General features: G+C 32.7%; 1 protein-coding gene across 3 annotated transcripts in view; it reads right to left on the minus strand.

Moving 5' to 3' along the window:
- LOC134529188 (serine/threonine-protein kinase BRSK2) overlaps positions 1-20746 on the minus strand; it is a 172345-nt gene that overhangs the window by 39465 nt on the left and 112134 nt on the right. For all 3 annotated transcript variants that reach the window (XM_063363024.1, XM_063363025.1, XM_063363026.1), the window contains one exon: positions 18466-18638. In XM_063363024.1, coding sequence (XP_063219094.1) covers positions 18466-18638 — 173 coding nt within the window. The remainder of the gene's footprint in view (positions 1-18465; positions 18639-20746) is intronic.

Genomic DNA, 20746 nt, shown 5'->3' on the forward strand with positions numbered 1-20746 from the left:
CTTAACCAGAGATGGGCACATGTGAGCAATCTTTTGATAATCACTTCTTTTGTGCACAGTTCTCAGTCATGAAACTGGCTTCTGACCCAGAATCAAGTAATGCTTGAAATGGAATACACACATCATTGCTGTCTTGAATGTTTACTAAAGCAGGCACAAACAATTATTATGATGAATTTACTTGCCAAGCATATTGAGTCATCACCTCATGTCAACACCTTTGCCTACTTTCTTTATCTTCTCCAAAATGCAGAATAATGTGTGGTGATGACCTTGACATAACCTACAATTTGACATTATACACCATCTAACCACATGGCTTGCCTAAATGTAATTTAAACACAAGCCTCTGTCCTTTACTTATGTATGTCTCTTCTCCACTGTAGCACCAAAAAATTCTGGACATTTATGTAGGCAATTTTCTTTACATTTTACACAATTGTATTCGAGTGATGTGGCATTGTGCAATGTTGAGATGTTCCTGTGAGGTACATATCATGAGTTGCTCGTAACTTGGTTCTTGTTCTTTACAGTCCAATAGCCTAAGTAATAATGTGACATACTCATGCTGTGCAGCTGGGTGCATAAACAATTGTTTTAATGTTGAATTTACCAATTTACGTTTTTTCTCATACATAGTGTAAAAAAAAATGCATGCTTCACTGTAAGTTTTACTACTCACTGGGATGGATTTTAAGATAGCTGCTGCTTTGTCTTGCAGTAATCCCTTCAAGTATTGTCAATTTTTAGCAACAGTCAACATTTTGTTGTTGTGAACAGCTAATTCAAACAAATTTTTGAATGTTGTCCAATCCTGGAGATTTCCGGTAAATACTGGTAATTGTAATTTTGGTAACGTAACCCCAATATTGCCACCTTTAGCTTTGTTTATCTCTCCTTTGCATGACTTCACATCTGCTAATTTACAGATAGTGTTGTTAACCTGTCGTGAACTTCACCTACATCTACTTCATGACTATTGTAGTCATCATCATTTTATTCCTTGACACAGGTATTTGTCAACAGTTTATCAATCTCATTTACCCTACGCTCAACCAAATTCTTATGTGCAGAGATAGCACCTATTTAACCAACAGCAACCTTTTCAACAGCGATTTCAGCACGGGTTATATTTGCCTTCAACACTATTTTCTTTCCTAAAAGAGAATCCATTTTTTGCTAGTCATAAACACATTGTCACCAAGTTACGTAAGTAATGTTACTGCCGGTACTACATGGTCACCAGTAAAAACTTGTAACTAAACACAGTCAAATAATCACATTCCAACTATTTAACCTGCCATTAGAACACTGCCCTTGTATATTTAACAAAACTTAAGCATGCCAAAACAACATGGCTTCCATTAACAAAATAAATGGTAGTGCCGGGACAAAAATAATTATTCTCCCAACAGGACCAGACTATCAACAAAAAAACAAAGGAAGTATGTATTTAAAAAAAATCCATACAGGTGTATTTTTTTCGATATCACAGATACATATCAACGCTCTCAGTAGAAAAGTGTCTAACTCCACTTTTGTAAATTTTTCAGGAGAACCAAAAAATGTTTCATTAATAGAAAAATGACAAAATTATTAATAAAAAACTTGAATATCATTACAAATGGGTTATTGTTGAGTACATACAGTACACTCCCTATTTAACGCGGTTGTCGGGGGACATAACTTTTACCCGCGTTGTTGCATAACCGCGATGTTTCGATGTGACCAAGGTCAAAAGGCATAAAACACCGCCTGTGTTCTAATAGGTCAGCAAGCACACACAGTATAGACGGCCCGCCTTTGTGCGGACTTTGCATCCGCAGTTTTCACTAAACGCGGGTGAAAAAATAAAAATAATAAATTTTAAAGATAAATATTAAATGTTGAATTTTTTTTTTCCGCATGCCGCGCACAGTTTATCGCACGGCCTACGAGCGCGCCACACGCCGCCATACACACGTGCGGCACACAAGCTGCTGCCAGTCTCTTGGTGTCAGCCACAGTATCTGCTTCATCTGAGTATCCGTAACAAAGTAAGTGCAGTGTGTGCGGTTACACACGATTCTGTGGTCAAAGTCTTCTAAATAGAAAGGCCATAGTAATACTTCAAACCGAATATGAATCGCAAAGTACCGAGTTTGATTGACAAAATAAAAATTCTAGATTTACGTACTTACAGATAGCGTGTCTTTTGCAGAAGTATGCAGCAGATACGTGAAAAACGATTCTAGCATTCGTACAATATAAAATAAAGAATCGTCTATCGTGTAAAGTAGTGGTTAAACTTTGTTATCCATGCTTACAGTAAATTATAAATGGTCACATGTGGGATACAAAAATTGTGCCAAAATAATTTTAGCACAATCAGTGGCGCCGTATTAAAAAGTCTATTAAACGTTGTCTTTACTTATTCCATCAAACGCTGTGTCGAGTTGCTGAGTGTGTGTGGCTCGGATCGGCAAGTGTTATATTCCCCAGCCTCTGGTTAAAGGTCGGGAGACCACTACACATAAACATTTCCGGGACTTGTTTACTACCTCACGACAAACGTGGTACAGTATGGTTCACGTAAGTATTGGACCACTGGGCATTCCTCGGCAAAGATTAAAAATACGCTAGCTGATTTACTTTACTATTTAATGTTAAAATATTATACCAAAGTAAAAAGATTAACGTGTATAATACAACGAATAATATTACGTCTGTAGGTTCAAGTTGTAGCAAAACATTTATGTGTCTCCGCTTGTCAACACACATGACCACGAGAAGTGTGCAGACGGAAATGAGTGAACTACTCAAGGTCACCAGACTTCCACCCTTTCGGCTTAATCGCCCCTCTCATCACTGGCGCTTATATTCCACTCCTCCCGTCTACCCGGGTGTCTTGGTCGCATATTCTCGGCTCGCCTCTCCCCTCCCAGCACTTGCCGTCAACCAAACCTATCCAAAATCAATCCCCAGCCGAGTCACGCTGGATAATGTCGCTGGACGGTGGGCTTTATCGGGTCCCCTGTCCGATGCTTTATTTGTGGGTTAAAAAAAAATGTTAAGAACTAGTGTTCAGAAAATAACACTGGGCTGGATTGGACCATAATTTGAAAACACTACAAGATAGAGGAATAATGTACGGAGATATCTTGTTTAGAATTTCACTGCGGACATTTTCTACGCCTAGGCTTTTTTCTGCCCGATGCTTAGTTTGTGAGTTACAACGCAAAATTATCCTAATCGGCTGTCAACAATTTATTCCATTATTATTACAGTAGAACCTCGTTAATCCGTGACGCGCTAATTCGGGAATCGGATAATCCGGGACGATTCAAAAGTGCAGAAAAAAAAAAGAGAAGTAAAAATTGTCAGCGCTTAAAATTAACGTCACGCGGGCCGGCGGCCTGCAAACACTGCAAGCCTTCGCATGGGCCGCCAAAATCTGCAACGCTGTTTGTACCGACCCTTTGTGTCGCCCCCCTTTCAGCTGTCACATTTGTCACTCTTTAAACTTGAGGGGGATGTCCTGACTTCTGCTTCCCGTCTCCCTTTGTTTGTTTCCACCCTCCAACACACGGCAGGCGCCTGGCGAGTGACGTGTCTGGCTGGCATTCGGCTGGACGAAGTGGGATGTGTATGTGTGGTGGTGGAAGGGGGGGAGGGGGGCTGGGCTACCCAAAATTTATGTGTGCAAGTTCAGCACGATCTTATCTTTCTCTCTTCGGCTGTTGTAAATGACCGTGAACTAATGGCTAGGCAGTGCCGTATTTTTTTAAGCCGAGACTAATTCGAAGACCGCCCTTACCGTGAACGGATTATCCGGGTTTATTACTTTTTTTTTTACAGGATTTTAATTATCCGGGCATCGGCGGGTCCCAATTAACACGAATAATGGAGAGTTTACTATTTTTTATCCATCTGCTGCCAAGGCGCAGTAAGCCTCGGTAGATGTTACGTCACATGACCTTGGCCTTAACCCAGCTGCACGCCGGTGTCTGAGAAGCTTGACAAGACCTTCCGGGCTTTTAATCGCTAGTTCGTGAAATTCGGTAATCCGTGATTATCTCGGTCCCGACCATCACGAATTAACGAGGTTCTACTGTGTTATTATTATTATTATTATTCATTTCTGATTGGGGGACATGGTTTGACCTGCGATATACCCGATTCCGCGATCTATCGGGGCGCGGTATACCGGGAGTTTACTGTATATAAAAATATGTCGACATATTAAAATTGTATCAGCTAAGAAGCTTTTTTTGGAGTTAAGACAATTTGCATTCTGAAATTAAAATGTAGATAGGAATTAAAGTAATGAATTAAATTGTTTGGAATATTTTATATTTATTAAATTAAATTTTTTTAATAGATTAACCTATATTAATAAATAGGTAAATTTATAAATGTCAGTAATGTTTTCTATAGTAAAATTATATTCTATATTAATTCTTTAATATGCAACAAAATTTAGTCTAAACGAGATTATAAATCTTTAGTATAATATTTGGCAAAGTAAATTTGTAATATTTGATTAAATTAGCTTTAACAACATCTTATAATTGCAATTTTATGTTAAATAATCTGCTTATAATTTTAATAAACATTTCAAAGTTTTATTTTTCATACAGAAGATTATCATAAAACTGATGATAGTCAATGGGCAATGTTTTCTTCAATTCTTGCAAATCTTCATATTTTATTTTCTTAATTTTGAGTTTGGCGCGATAAAGTCTGGGTAGTTGTTGATAAGTCAAACAGGACTTTACTTTTTTTTTTGAGGTAGTATAGCCCATTGATTCGAAAAATTTAATTTGTAGTAAATATCACCATCAGGTGTATATTTTATTCCTCTTATTTAAGTAACAACTGGATCACCTGTTTTGTTTCCTGGGCATATTGAAGAATAAAATTTTATTTTATTAAAATATTTAAAATCTTTTAAATTCAAGTACGCAACTTTGTATGCTTTCTTCGTTGCAGTTTTACATACATCAACATAGTCTGCTGGAAAAATGATTATTTTATTCTTTAATTTTCTTTCTATCGCTGCATGCATAGTATCAGCTTCCATTTGTATCTGCCCTTTTTCTAAGTACTTTTGCTCAATTGTAATATCAAATAATTTTGCAGCTTTTACAAGAGCATTACTTAAGTACAATTGCGATTTTGATATGTACATCCATCAGAGTAAAATATTATTTTTTTATTTGACTCTGGTAGAAAATGCACAAAATGTGTTGAGATAAATTTAAAAATAATGGAAGCAAACTCGTCAGAGTTTAAAATTCCTTCTGTTTCATTCCATATGTAACACCATCAACTGGAAGTTTTCAGACTAAACAAACAAAAATTATTTTATTTATTTATTTATTTATTTATTTATTTATAAATTGTGACATGCACACCAACACTCTGAGGAGAGAAAACAGGGGTGTGCACGATACAAAAAAAAAAACACACACACAATACACAAGAGACACAACAGACAAAGGACACAAAACAAAACAAAATAATAATAATAATAATAATAATAAACAAAAAATATTAATAAATTCAAAAATACAGAAAATTAGTGGATTAAGAATACACAGTTAATTGAATTGGCTGCAAGTGCTACTAAAATAATTTACTAATTGGCTAAGCTTGTTCTATTGGGTCTAAACTATTATAATTGCTTATTAATCTAAAAATAATATCATTTTTTCTCTTGATTGTACAGAAAGTAGACGTAAGTCGACTATGATACTGGGGGACTCTTAAACCAGCATTATCTAAGATGTATTTACAATTGATTTTAGAAGAATAACAATTGGAAATAAAAGGATGGTCAAGGAGGGCACGCCGATCAAAAAGTGATGTTAATTTAGGAGGGGGAAATGATTTTTGAGTAATAAGTTTAATACATTTGTTTTGAATATTTTCAATTTTATCAATATCAGATGAATTAATGTTGTTCCATATTACTGAACAATATTCTAGTTTTGACCTAATAAGTGCTAAGAAAAGAGAAATAATGGAATCTGAAATAATGGCATGGTAAGTAATATATTTAATTAGGGCAAGTGTTCTTCGAGAACTAGAAATTATAAATCTACATGTTGATGAAAAAATTATTTAGAATCAAGAATAATTCCAAGATCTTTTAAAGTAGTCGTTTTTGGAATTAAATTCTCTAATTTGTACTCATAGTTTATAGGAAAATATTTCCTGGTAAAGGAAATTATTTTTGTTTTATCATGATTAAGACGGACAAGATTTGATTTGCACCAAAGATTAACTGCCTTGATGTCGGATAGCAATAAAATGCAATCATTGACTGAAATGATTTTTCTACAGATTTTAAGATCATCTGCAAACAGAACACCAGTAGAGTGGGACAAGGCATGTGTGATATCATCGATATATAGATTAAAAAGTAAAGGCCCTGAGGAACACCAGAACAGGCATTGTGAAGAGTTGAATTACTGTTGTTAATAGAGACAAAGAAACTTCTGTTGCTGAGGTAACTCGAAAACCAATAAACAAAGTTGTCAGATAAACCAAAATTGGATAGTTTAAGAAGTAGAAGTGGATGACTAACAGAATCAAAAGCTTTGGCTAGATCAAAGTAACAGGCATCAACCAGGCCCCTGTTAGTGACTTCATAGTAGATAGGATTGAGGAAGGTAATTAAATTTGTAGCAGTAGACATTCCAATTCTAAAGCCATGTTGATTTACAGAGAGTCTATTTTTTAAGGGAAAGTTGATAATTTTGAATATAATTTTTTCAAAGATTTTAGAAAAGCCATTTAATAGAGATATAGGTCGATAGTTTGATACCTTTAATTTAGAACCACTTTTGTGAATCGGGATAACTTTGGCAATTTTCCATACATCAGGAAATACTTGAGTTTTTAAACTCATGTTAAATAAGTGAGTTAAAAGAGGAACTAAAAGATGAGAACAGCCTTTCAATATGAGATTTGGTATCCCGTCGGGACCCATTGACATAGATGTTTTTAAAGTCTTGATGCCCCAAAGTACTAGACTTTCAGATATTATAGGAGCAGAAATTGTGTCATGTGATACAGATGAACAGGAAACATTGTTTGTGTGAGTAGGTGGCACATAAACACTAGAAAAATAATCCGCAAGCGTATTTGAAAGTATTTTAGGATCATTGGAAACACTACCGTTAACTTCAAGAGATAGATGATCATAATATCCGTGTTTGAACTGAAAGTTTTGTTTTATAATACAATTACGATACTTGAGATTTTGGTGATAAAAGTACAGACTGCAAATCCATTGTAAAAACAAAAAAAAAATGGTTTATTTAGAAACATGTAATATTTCTCTTTATTTTAATTTGCTTCCCCAGAACCTGAGGTAATTGTAAAATTAATGCAAGTGGCCCAAAGGTAAATTTATTTGAGAAGGTCTGCTTTAAATAAACATTATCACATAAATTGATTAATATAAATTTTGGTCATACATACAACCGGTGACTCATTATCGGACACCATATGTTTTCAGCTAAAATGTCATGAATAATCAACAGGTTTATCCAAGCAAAATAATACTTAAAAGAAAGGGATAACATTAATACTGAATAACATAGTGGATCATACATTACAATTATACAAGTCAAACTTTCTATTTTGAATCTATATTTGTCTTATAAATGTAATTCCATATGTTGTTAAAATGAATAAAAGGATCGTAACATTTTGCTTCTTAAATGTCCTGACAACATTTAAGGGTAGAGTGTTACACTAAGGCACATGAATTACAGTCCAATTCCAAACCTTACAATATTTAAGAGCTATGATTAGAATGAATGCAGACAAAACAAAACAGGAAGAATTGTAACTCTTTTTCTAAAAACATATCTACCCTTCTTTACACAACCTATTGTGTCCTGTTCTCATTATGAAGAGCAATACCATAAAATTTCTTAGGACAGAAAAGTGAAATAAGAAATCTGTAAATAGCAGGTAAAACAAAGTCTTTTTTTAAAAATTTTACAACTAGGTTTACATATGATTATGAGATAAACGGTACAATAAAGTACAATGTCAAATAAAAAATAAGTAAAAAAAATAGAAAAATTACAAAACAAAAATTTTACAGATCCCAACTTTATATTTACATAGAGCTGAGGCATATCATAAAAACACTCTATCTACTTGTCTACCATTAAAATTTTTTTTTTACCATTTTATATATATATATATATATATATATATATATATATATATATATATATATATACACACACACACACACACATATATACACACACACACATATATAGTACACTGGCTTTTTATCAAAATCTCTTAAGTCTAATACACAAGTTTCTACAAGAGTGGCAAAAAAAATTTTTTTTGGGGATATAATGGAAAATACAGATATGCTGTAATGAATAAAAATGTCAAAATAAAGTGATATTTAATTATAAAGAAATAAAATACATTGTGTAAATTATTTATTACATTTTTAAGACACAGAAGGTATTGATTTCATAACACGGGAGTTCAAAGACATAGGAGGTTTCAATTAAGTCCAATGTCCCTGCATTCATAATTCAACTTTGGAGGTTTCACAGGCCTGTGTGTCAGTAATCTATGTACCAAAGTTATCAAAAAAACACCAAAGTCTCAAAATTCAGACTTAAGACGTTTTGATAGTAAGCCGACAAGTCGCTGTAATAAAATAATTGGTATCTTTTCTTTCAGTCACTTGGAATATTCCTTCCTTTTAACAAAAATCTTTAGAGCTCTTGAATTTGACTAGTCTGCTAACAGTTTTAATAAATATTCTACTAGAACTACCATCCTGTCTTCAGTCACATTTTCTGGTGGTGACGACACCTCTCCTTCAAGCAAACTTTTACACACAATCACTAGCATTATCAAGTCAGCTGAATTGGTTCTATTAGAACTTGAAAACTTGGTACTAACCATTATCATGAAAGAGAATCCTTCTGGCTCTTAAGTTTTTTTAATCTCTGAACTCGTCTTAGGCTTCTGCCATTGTGTTTCTTGCAGCATTTTATATTATGCTGGGTGTTGTGATTATCATCATAGACAGCCCTTTCTTCAATCCTTTCTCATCATATGGCTTCACTCAAAACAAAGCTTAGTTGGAGAAAGGGTATCCTAGGATGAAAATATTGAGCTTTTGAGTTTGAAATAATTTCTTGGGAACATCTTCATTCACAGGTACTGAGGAATTGAAAAAAAATTTTTACCAGTGGTTCCTGTAGATGAGAATCTAGGTCTGAAAATAAATGGAACTCAATTTTTTTTTGGAAAATTTTTATTTTTTTTTGGATGGTTGCAGCATGATCATAAGCTACTCCAAATAGCCCACCAGCTTGATGAATTGTAAGCATCTTTCCATGGTTTTAATGAAGCCAAATTCAAACAGATTCTTTGTATTAGGTACGAAGAGAATATGTGATACAGCCCAGACAGTGCTGGGAGGGTAATAGCAAGTACAAAAATAGTGTTATAGTCTGATTTTGCTACGTCAATTAAGTGAATATTCTTTACGCGAGTGGTGTTGCTGGTGCACAGTTATCTGTAACAGATAGTTTTCTGTGTGCCAAAAAACACTGAGGCATTCCAATGAAAAATGCTCCATGAGTAATGAAGTACAACCAGTGTATTAACAAGCAGAAAACCTCAAACATTATTAGTTCAAGTTTATCTCTTTGTAAATTTACGGAGCTTTTAAACACCACCCTGCAGTGCTAAAACAAACTGCTGCAGTTGTGAGCATTCTCCACTCAGTTGATAGCAAGTTCCAAATTATTTCCTTCCAATGAGATTACTTTGATTGAGAGTTTAAAAATTCTGTCCACAGAAGTAAGACAGAGACTCCATCTGCTGATATGTTTTCAGGCAACTAAAGTGGAATTTCTTGGTCTCTGTTCAAGAATAAAGGAATCTAATCTCTTGTTGCTTTCTTGTCCTAGTTATTAAATGAATTCAGCATTTATTTTCCATAAATAAATTATAGGGATTGAAATTAATCAATACATAACCTAAGCATCAAACATTCTACAGTCTACTGCTTGAGGATTTTCAACTCCAAATCGCTCCTCGTTAAGCATCAATGAAATTAAAAATATCCTCAATCTCTTTAGAAATTGAATTTTGTTTTAAAGAGATCAGCAATAGGTACTTTAAGCTGTTTTGCTACTCAATAACATTTATTGCTTGAAATTGAATTTTGTTTTAAAGAGAGCAGCAATAGGTACTTTAAGCTGTTTTGCTACTCAATAACATTTATTGCTAACGCCTCCTTTTTTATATAGTTTCCACTGCAAAAATAATATTCTTCTCTTCCTAACTATGCTGCGTAGATTTCTTATTGTAAGTGTGGACCATTTCTTCAGCTGAAACAAGGATTATCATGAAGTGTGTTGGAATATCTGTAAGACAACTATTTATAAAATCTAAGAATTTTTTATATTAAAAAAATATTTCTTTTTACTTTTCCAAATTAATTTATCAAGGAAGAAACACAAAATTACATTTTTCCACATTAAATTACAGACATTAGAGTATTTTCACACAGTATCATATTTGAAGCCTTTTGAATAATGACAATTGTTTCTAATGTATGGTTACAGAAACATAAACATGAATAACAAATGTCAGTTAATGACACATTTTGTTTACAAAAACCAGCCATTACGATGGTGTTGAAAATGATCAAAGGTAACATGGTAGTAAAACAGTAGAACTGAATCAAACACTGATCAATTTATTTTAATTAAAATTTCACTCCAATCCCTTTTTGATTTTGCATAAAATGTATAAAATGTTCTTTCTGTGTAGTCTATTGATATCATATCTGTGTTTGATGCCGACCTGTCTTCCTGTCTGTCAATCAATTATAGAGTGGATCTCGTGAATAATGTCCTAGTTTTGAATATTTTCATGCAAATAAGTCATCAGTATCATTATATCGCTACAACTACAATATAAACATTACCTTGAATAACATTTCTGTATTACCACAAATAACACACATCAGTAAATATGTTAAAGATACAATCAAACGTTTTTAAGTTGGTAGCACTAGTAAGTTTTGTTTTGTTTTAAGTGTGAAGATGGACAATAATAAGATGTATAAAAGGAAGTAGAAATACACGTTTCTGTGATATTGTCTTTTAATATGTAATTCGTGCCCTAAAAGATTAATAACATTTAATAAAATATCTATTTTTCCAAAAGTTGGATTTTGATTATGAAACAGACCAAATTTATTTTGTTTGAAATAGTAGTTATATTAATGAAATTAACTAGTGGTATACAGTTTATTATATGCACATAATTGTAACTAAAATTTTCTATAGTTTAATCTGTATATGTGCATGACCAACAAGTTAATGCATAAAACAGCAAATAAATATGCACAAGAAGTTTGCCACACAATGACCAAAAATTCACATAATGTACCAGTTTACATGGTAATAATCTATGGGCAGTCACTCACTTATATAAGTTTTGTTCTGAGTTCAGCACTTGTTTCTTAACAGCATAGTGTAAGAGGTAGATAACATTTATTTAACTGTAAATTAATTTACATATTTTACACATACTGATAGTTTACTTTTTCAAATCATCAGTTTGTATATATTTAAGATGCGCAGTGAGTTTGAAAGAAAAGGACATTAACTGCAGAGAAAAACTTGAACAAAATTAAACATATTGACAGAAACTATGCAATAAACAAGTGTTGCAATTGTGAAAGAACTGTAGGTTTCCATAAAATTCTAGACACATTGCTTTTACGAAACATTTTTCCACCATATGAATATCAGTTAAAAAATTTTTTTTGGGAAATACAAAGAAATTGATTACAGGCTGTTGGAATGGTTTAGGTCAATGGATATAACTAATATAACAATTATCAGGCCGATTCTACGAGAAAAAGCATAGCACTGCAATGAGAAAAGTTGACTATACTTCATACCTATCAATCAAGAAACACACTGGCATTGTTTACAAGTCAGTATGTGGTGAGGATGGGAGTGTTAATGAAGCAAGGAAAGAGAATTGGCAAAACAAACAAACAAAAGTTGTTTTCTATTCAGATAAGCATTCTCTGTTAGTAACCTTCTGCCAGATAAAACATTCTCCTCTAAAGAAGAAAAGATAAGTAAAGCAAATATCACTGTTTTACTTGAAGGAAACAGAAGGCAGCAAAAAAGTCATCCCTTTATCATAGGAAAATCTGCTATACCTCGGTGTTTCCATAACATCAGATGTTTGCCTGTAAACTATGAAAGTAGCCAAAAAAACATGGATGTTGCAAGCTTTGTTTGCAATTATCTTCAAAATCTTTATGCAAAAGTTTGTTGCTAAAATAGAAAAGCAATCCTTTTTGTAGATCACAACTTGAAGCACTTAGCTGACACTAAATCGTATAAGAACATTAAAGTTAAATTCTGCCACTAAAATCATGCCTTCAGCCTATGGACCACAGCATTATCAAAGTGTTGGGAAAAAAAATTTTTGGGCACATTTGTATAAAATTAATTTTTCAATGTGATTTAGAAGCAAAAAAGTCACAAAAATGATCAGCTTCTTCACTGCAGGGCACTTGGCAGCTTCACTTTTTACAGCATGCCACAACTACCAACTGATTAAAAAAGAACACAATATTGTCTTCTACATCAGCAAACTACACTGATAAAGATATAAATACAGTTAATTGTTTATAAATGGTTTGATCAATTCAACAAATGTTTATTAAATGTTTTTAAGAACTTTTAAGGCCAATTTATATTTCAACTGATAGCATTAAATCATGTTGTAGAATCTATACTAAGGATGGGCAACTGAATCTTAGATTCTACTAATCCATTAAATCCTTGGGATTCAAGAATTTTCAAGATTCCACATAGGATTAGAATCAATATTTGTTCTTAAAAAAAAATAATTTTGATCATATGGTACTGAAATTATGTTTGTACAAGATAGTTTATGATTTGCATGATCACAAAATGAAATGCGAAGAATGATGAATTTCTTCAGTGTTAATAGTGAAATCTCAAAAATTTTGTGGAAACACAAAATTTTATGCATAATACAACTATTTCCCATTTTTTGAATGACACCATATCTGAATTAATTACGCAATGGTGGTACATCACTGACTCGTATTCTGGACTATAGCACGAATTGAAAGTATTGATGAATGACACAAACACATTAATTTGCTCTTCAAGCGGTGTATGGCAACACAAAAGTGAAACATCACATATCTTCACATCTTTGATTATTTAATGAAATGGCAGGATGGCTTTGTTTACTTGAGAGACTATCACATATTTTATATTTATACCTGATTTTATGCTACATTTTTAGTACATGACGCAATAATTAAAAATGGAGTGGAGAAAAATACAGTTTTAAGACAACTTGTTTACACTTTGCATTTTAGTAACTTTTTTTTTGTTTAGGCCAAGAAATAATTTATCATGGTATGAAAAAATATCTTACATTGTATTCAATTAACACTTTTGTCTGTCTCTTTGCTTATATTTGATTTAGTTGATTCCATAAAATCTAAAAACATAAAAATTCTGTATTCTTTGCCCTGTTTATGCCAGATGATAGAAGTAGGTGTGCTGCTTTATTTAGAGCTTACAAAGTGTCTGCTTTATTCAGCAGTTTGTTGTTAAGTTTATATGACAGTTTTATAGTGTTTTTTGCTTGAATTAATTAGTTTATGTACTAACAGTACATTCATTTTGATTTATTTTCATACATTATAAGCTTAGGATATAGTTTTTTTTTTAATATTTGGATTTGGATTCCAGATTCAGTAAAAATGGATAAGGATTTGGGTATTGATTTGGATTTGGAAAAATTTTAAATTATTCTCAACTCCAATCTTCACAATTTTTGATTAACAATTTGCATGTATACATATATAGCTTTTGTGGTAGAATTCTTCAAGTTTTAGGCTATCATACATAAATCAATATTAATTTGGTTTTCTCAAAGTCATGGATTTTGATGTGTAGGTTGTATTTTGTGCTCAACGGCCCCTGCATACGGTCACAGTGAATCAGCTGCCATTTAGTTTTTATAGTAGGGTATCCACTGCCACTGACTACCGCATGCCATTTTTATTTACCAAACCATATGTTTGTGAAATGGTAACTTTTAAGTGCATCCAAACGTTCAGTGTGTAACCCTAGAACAATCTCCAAATGCCAAATGTGCCAATAAGTTTTTGGTTCTATGAGTGCAGTAACTCACCGTTCCATGGCCAAATTCCTAATGAAAATTGCTGATTAGTGGTTGTGCAATGGTGTAAAAAGCCAATTTTCATAGCACCATACAACACCATTTACAACATCCGTAAAACATCCTTGGTGGTTGGCTAAATGAAGGGTCCCAAAGGTTCAATTAAAAATTGGCATTTCTGCTATGTATTTACGAGGTAAATTATGAAAAAGTTCAAGGTAGGTTTGGGTTTCTAAGTTTGAAATGTTTAAACACAGTAAAAAACTTAATAACAAATTATTGCAATAACTTTCTTTCTTTTATAGCCATGTTATCCTGTTTGCAATGCACAGTATGGATGTTGTTTAAAAGATTGTGGAAAATGACTGAATTGCACCGAAAAGCATTTAACATGCAAGGGCCCTATTGGTGTCCACGTAGGCAACACCGGTAAAATTATGCTGTAAAATTATAAGGTGAACATTTAAAGTCTCATAGAGGCACATTACAGATGCAAAGGCTGCACACCACTTTCATGTCGTGTGCATAGAGACCAAGAGGCATGTATTACGCGAGCCAAAATGGCTTTTACTCTTTCATGCTTTAAGGGCTTGCACACCCAGCCCGATTGCCCTCTTTCTTTAACAGAAACTGTTCTCAGCTTTCATTAAATTAGGCAGCTATAAAAAAAATAGTAGTACACAACTATCATATACACACAACTATCATACACACACACACACACACACACATCTAATTCATCTTGCTGTGCATTCAGACTATAGGCCTTTCAAGTACAATAACTAAAAAAATCAACTGCATAATGTCTTTATGTTCGAAGATAATACTGCATAAAATTTGTAGCATATAATAGAAAGTTATATAGTAAATTGCAGTAGGTATCTTTATGGTTATGAATAAGTGAACCTTAAAGACAAAACACAGATACTGCAGCCAAAATTATACAGCATGCAAGATTTTAAAGCAAAATACAATATTTATACACATCAAGGAGACTCAAATGCCAGCGAAGCCCTACATTTTACTCTTTAATTATACAAAAATTATTATTCAGTTTCATTACTAAAGAAATTTATAAAAATATTTTTGTACCACCACCATATTTTTTTGACAACCACAGTGAAAATAACAAAATCAATCAAAACAAAAAAACATTTACACTAAAGCCTGATGAGTATTGTAGACATTCCTAACATTACTTTCATAATCCACCTTATTAATACTTTACATTAAAGATAAACCAAACCTAAATTTCTAACAAAGTTGTTTTTACTAGTTTTTTTTTTTTAGTATACCTAAACAAAACACTAGAAAACTGTGAAAATCTGTACATTTTTTCCTACATACCAAACAGCCATTTGTTTGGTTTGCACTAACATTTTGGCACCATCATAGATATGAGATAAACAGCAAGACTGCAATGCCTCTGCATAATATACTTATTTGGATATCTATGGGAAGCACTACATGTATTTTTTTCTATTCTCTTTTCATTTCACTTTTATCTATTTTATCATGTATGTCTCTATGACATAATGGAAAAATACAAACACAGCAGCTGATACAGGTTAAGTGTATTATTATCATTATTTTGTGTCTGCTTTGACGTTCACCAGAGCTCAATTGGTTATTTTACTTTTATTTTACACCTGGAAGTGATTAATTATTTCAGGTAGATCTAAGCACGGAGCGGCACCATGAGTACCAAAGCAGGAACACACCCCGCTCTAGCAAATTATTTTCTTAGCTTTAAATCAAATGATGATTTAATTAATAAATGTAAACCCATCCAGATATTAGTTTATACATTGTTTGAATATTGAAGAGTTTATAGTGTTTTGGTCACGGCACGTTTTCGAACAAGACCTAACGGTCATTTGGACACTTCCCGTGCGGCCATGACACGACTTCTCACTCACCACTTCTGCCAGATCATCAACTGGAGTAGGACACATCCATCATCGCACCTTGGCGACTTCACCGTCTTATTTTCTCTAGGCCTACTCCGGGTGGTAGACTGTTTCACCTAAATATTTTTAATTTTGCTCACTAATTTTTGTAACCATCGACGAACTTGCTTTTTATAGTCTCAGACTGCACTTAAACTGATTACGTGCCATGGGCTTTTTATCCGTAGTAACTTTTCATGTTTTATTTTATTAACTCTCTGTAATGATTAAGGCCACTAAGTCTAATCTTAGCAGAATACCGGCTGTCTACTTTTGAGCAACCATGTGTGTATCACTGAGAGACTAAGGCATCTGGGTCGCCTCCAGAGGCCACGTAGTTACCATCTACAGTAATTGTTAATAGCGTACCCGACGCTGAGAGCGGGTGAGTTTCCACAGTCAGATACCCACTCAGGTCACGTTATTGCCCAATAATTCAAAGTCTCAGCTAGCTCCACGTGCCCATCCAGGATTTAACAATGAACATCCGTAACCATTCAAGATGCATATCCCCTCTGACACCAACTTATTTGTTTTAAAACACATCTAAAGTTCACTTTATTTAATTATAATACAGTTATTGTTGATGTAAGTAAAACAAGTTCCATAACATAAGTAAGAATTTTCTTACAGTGGCAAAGAAAAAAAAATTTAAAAACCATGTGAATCCATTGTAATGCCCCAAAGCAAAATGAATTTGAATTTTTTATGCTCTCAGCTTGTAAAAAATTCCTGTCCAGCATTCAGGAAAATACGGTAATCATTTTAACTATGGCGGCAGAAGCCTGTGATCAACTTTAAGCAAACAAAAAAAAAAATATTCCGATGAATTTTACCTATGAAATTTACAGGCAAGGGACAATACAGTTTTAAATAATCCTACTACTCTAACTATTTATAAGAAAATAATCAAGCACAATATAAAACTTAAAATAAGCGGTAACAATATGAGAGAAAATGCTGACATGAGAATGAAATTAATAAAAGCAAAAACTTACCATCTTATGAGCTTCTCCAATTACTTCTTGAGTTGTTAGTTATAACTCTTCTTTACATTGTTGCAAATGAAAACGGTAGTGCAGGATGCCTTTTTACGAATACCGCCAATTAAACGTTACAATCAATGCCTTCAAACAACGTATATTTCTATTGAGAAAATAGTTTGTGAAGTTGGGGTTACAAGTGAGACGTGAAATAGCTATGATTCTGCTTGCATAAGAAATAAAACTAAAAATAAATGTGAATTCCAAATTTCCATTAAAATATTCTGCAATTTTAATTACATCATGTAACACGAATAACTTTTAATATTTTTTAAGATGAGAAAATAAATAATATATATTTGACTTAATAATACCCTACATAAACTCAACACAAACAAAATATATTTTAAGTCAAAGCACATTAACTTTAATATTTGCAATTGAAGTAAATTCATCTTAAACTCTATTTCATGCAAAAAAAATTAAATTTATTTTTATATAAAACATCTTCTCTTCCCTTTCCAAATTTGTAAGAATAATATACATTTATTTTTAAAATAAGAAGCCCAAAGTTATGTTAAATTTAGAAGAAAATTGGTTGTGTTTAAATTATGCTATTACTGATGAGGTAAGTCCAGGATCAAGTATGTATATTATATTAATTTTTTTTAGTTTTCGATGAACACCTCTGAAAGCAATATGTAATGATTTTGATCAATTGAAAAGTAATTAATGATTGAGATTTACCCTTGAGTTTACTAGTATGACTTTGCCTTTAAACTTTAATTAGTCATGTATTATTATGTGAATATAATATTTTTCAGGTGTAAAAGCCAAAATATGTCTACAGTCGATTCTTGATCCTACAATCCGCAGAATTAGCAAACCTCTCAAAGTAATTAATACCCTTCTTTTGGAACCATAACAAAAATTGGGTCTTAAAAATAAATTTTTTTATGAAAATAGGCAGATAAGTGCATTGCAGTTACTAATCTTAACATCCTTGCCATGGTTCACATTTTACGGGAGGGAGAATGTATTATTTTCCAAGTGCAGGTTATATTAAACACTCTGTGAAAATCTTTATATGACGAGGATCCAGATAATTTGTGTATTTTCTAAATAAACCTTTAGAAAATACACAAAATATCACATCTATATTTTTAAATACAGTTATGACTTTTGGGTGTATGGAATTTTTTAGTAAAAGATAAACACAGTAACAGCACATAGCATTAATTTTACGTCAACTGCAACAAAAATACATGTTTTATTATTTATACCTGTCTCGTGCCCGGATAGGGTGACAGTCGTTCAGACGTGTCGGAGCCGCAGCTAGAACTTTCACTGAGCTCCGTTGGGAATTTGCGACTGGCACGGGGCGAGGGGGGAGGCCGGCGGCTGCACACCTGAGACTGTATGTGTTCACACACACGTCTAAAACGACGGATATTACCTGCAGCAATCAGAACACAAACCATCACAAGTTTCATTCAACTACACTAAAGGACCAAATTACATTAAGTTGCTTACACAAAACATTTATCCACTATCTGTATTCGGAAAAATTTCATGGGAGAAAAAAACCCTGTTCAGCAACTGAATATTCCAAATAAGTAAAATTTTTTGGTTGGTACATAGATTGTGCACAGCATGTTAGTATGTACTAGCAGCAAAATATGTATTATTATGGTGGCTGATGGTGTAACCATTTCAAAAAGAGAATGTAAAGAAGAAATGGAGATTTTTAAATTTTTGGTGCAAATAAATTACACTTTCACTAGAGGTTTCATAAAAGTTAAATAATGTAGGTAGGTACTCCAAGTAGTGACTTGAGATAATCTATAGAAATCTATACTGATAGGACAACTGCCAGGCAGCACCCTTTTGGCTCATGAGCTCAATGTGGCCTTAACAGCCATTTTGTTGGTGTTTGTGTGCAAGCAAAAATATGTTTAAATTGCATGCCACATCCTTGTGGGTGAGAGTGGAAAAGCCACAAATGTAAAAGCTTCTACGACATGGACTATACATGAGTAAACATAGCTTAACGAATAATGAGAGACCTGCCAGCAATCATGTAGTGAAAACACAGTTATATTTTTAAAATTTTTTTATTCTTTTATCATTGTGAAGTAGAAACACCCTTTAAATGTTGACGTATTCTTCAAACCACTTGCAAGCAGCTTCATCATGGCGTGATTGAAATCATTGTAGTCCCATAAAGTGTTTAAATACTTTAGTAAAAAATTATTAATTTATTTATAGATAAAATATTAAAGGGAAGATAAATTAAAGGTCTGAATGAAAACATATGTTATGACAGAAAGAAAGTTGTTCCTAATCGCCTGTTGTAACATTTATTTTCAGAGCATTCGTATAAGGTTGGTAAATTTTTTCCCTCACATTGTTTTCTCTTTTCTCTTGGAATTAAGCTTTGGCACTTATTTATATTTTGATTAGAATTCTGATAAATCCCAGTAATGATCAGATAAACCACAAGTATAATGGGATTAAATGTGACATGTTTTAGGTAAAAATAATATATTGAATAAAATGGCTATGACAATTAGGGGTCTGTGAGTATTCGAAAAATATTTAATATTTGTGAATCATCTGATATTCAATATGACACTTCATTGAATATTTATTGAATTTATTTGTTACCAATATATAGGCCTACACCATGTGGAACTCGTAAAAAAAACTAAAAAAATTTAACGTATGAGGCTAAGATGATTGGATTCATACATAGTCCTACTTTATTTAATTTTACAGTATTTTGGATATATTTATCTTGGACTCCTGTGAAGTGTGAAGGAAAGAAAGGTTTCACTGTATTTTTAAATTTGATTATAAAAATATTCAATATTTGTGAATACTGTGATATTCAGTTTAAAATATGATAAAAAAAACTGTATTCACAAAAGCCTAGTGACAATTTGAGAGACCTATTGTTCAGTTGAACCCATCTGAATATGCACAAATGCACAAGGAATCAAAAATATTTTAAAAAGAATGAGACAATATGTTTGTCAAATAGGTGAGACAACCAGGGCTTTATAAGAAAATCACATTGTATTTATACTTCATCAGTTCCCTGCCACACATTAATCATCACTAGAGCCAAGATTTTACGGTTTTATTTTTTGGGAAATATCGTCCTAAAGATTTTGAGATTTCGTCTTTATCGTCATAAAAATTTAGATTTTTTTGGTATCGCCTTTATGATTTATTTAGGAGATTTAAGATCAATAACAGTAAATGTAACTGTAACCCCCTTTATTAATATTTACAATTTTTGCTCAAAGTAAATTAAAACATTGTTCAAAGTAAATAAATATTAACGGTGTGGATTGCGTATTAGAGGAAAGTATAAAAACATTATGAACATTACTTACCACCTCATAATTTTGGCATTATTCTTCCCATATTTGGTGAAGGTGCCTTTATATACAGGTGCCAGTATTTTATTTTGGTGAACATTATTCATGATTCATGAGAAAGCAACCATAGTTAGAAGTTCAGCATTCTCAGGCAAAAGAGATCTTCTCCGGTCACTGA

The sequence above is a fragment of the Bacillus rossius genome, chromosome 2, assembly GCF_032445375.1.
Source record: "Bacillus rossius redtenbacheri isolate Brsri chromosome 2, Brsri_v3, whole genome shotgun sequence".
NCBI lineage: Eukaryota > Metazoa > Arthropoda > Insecta > Phasmatodea > Bacillidae > Bacillus > Bacillus rossius.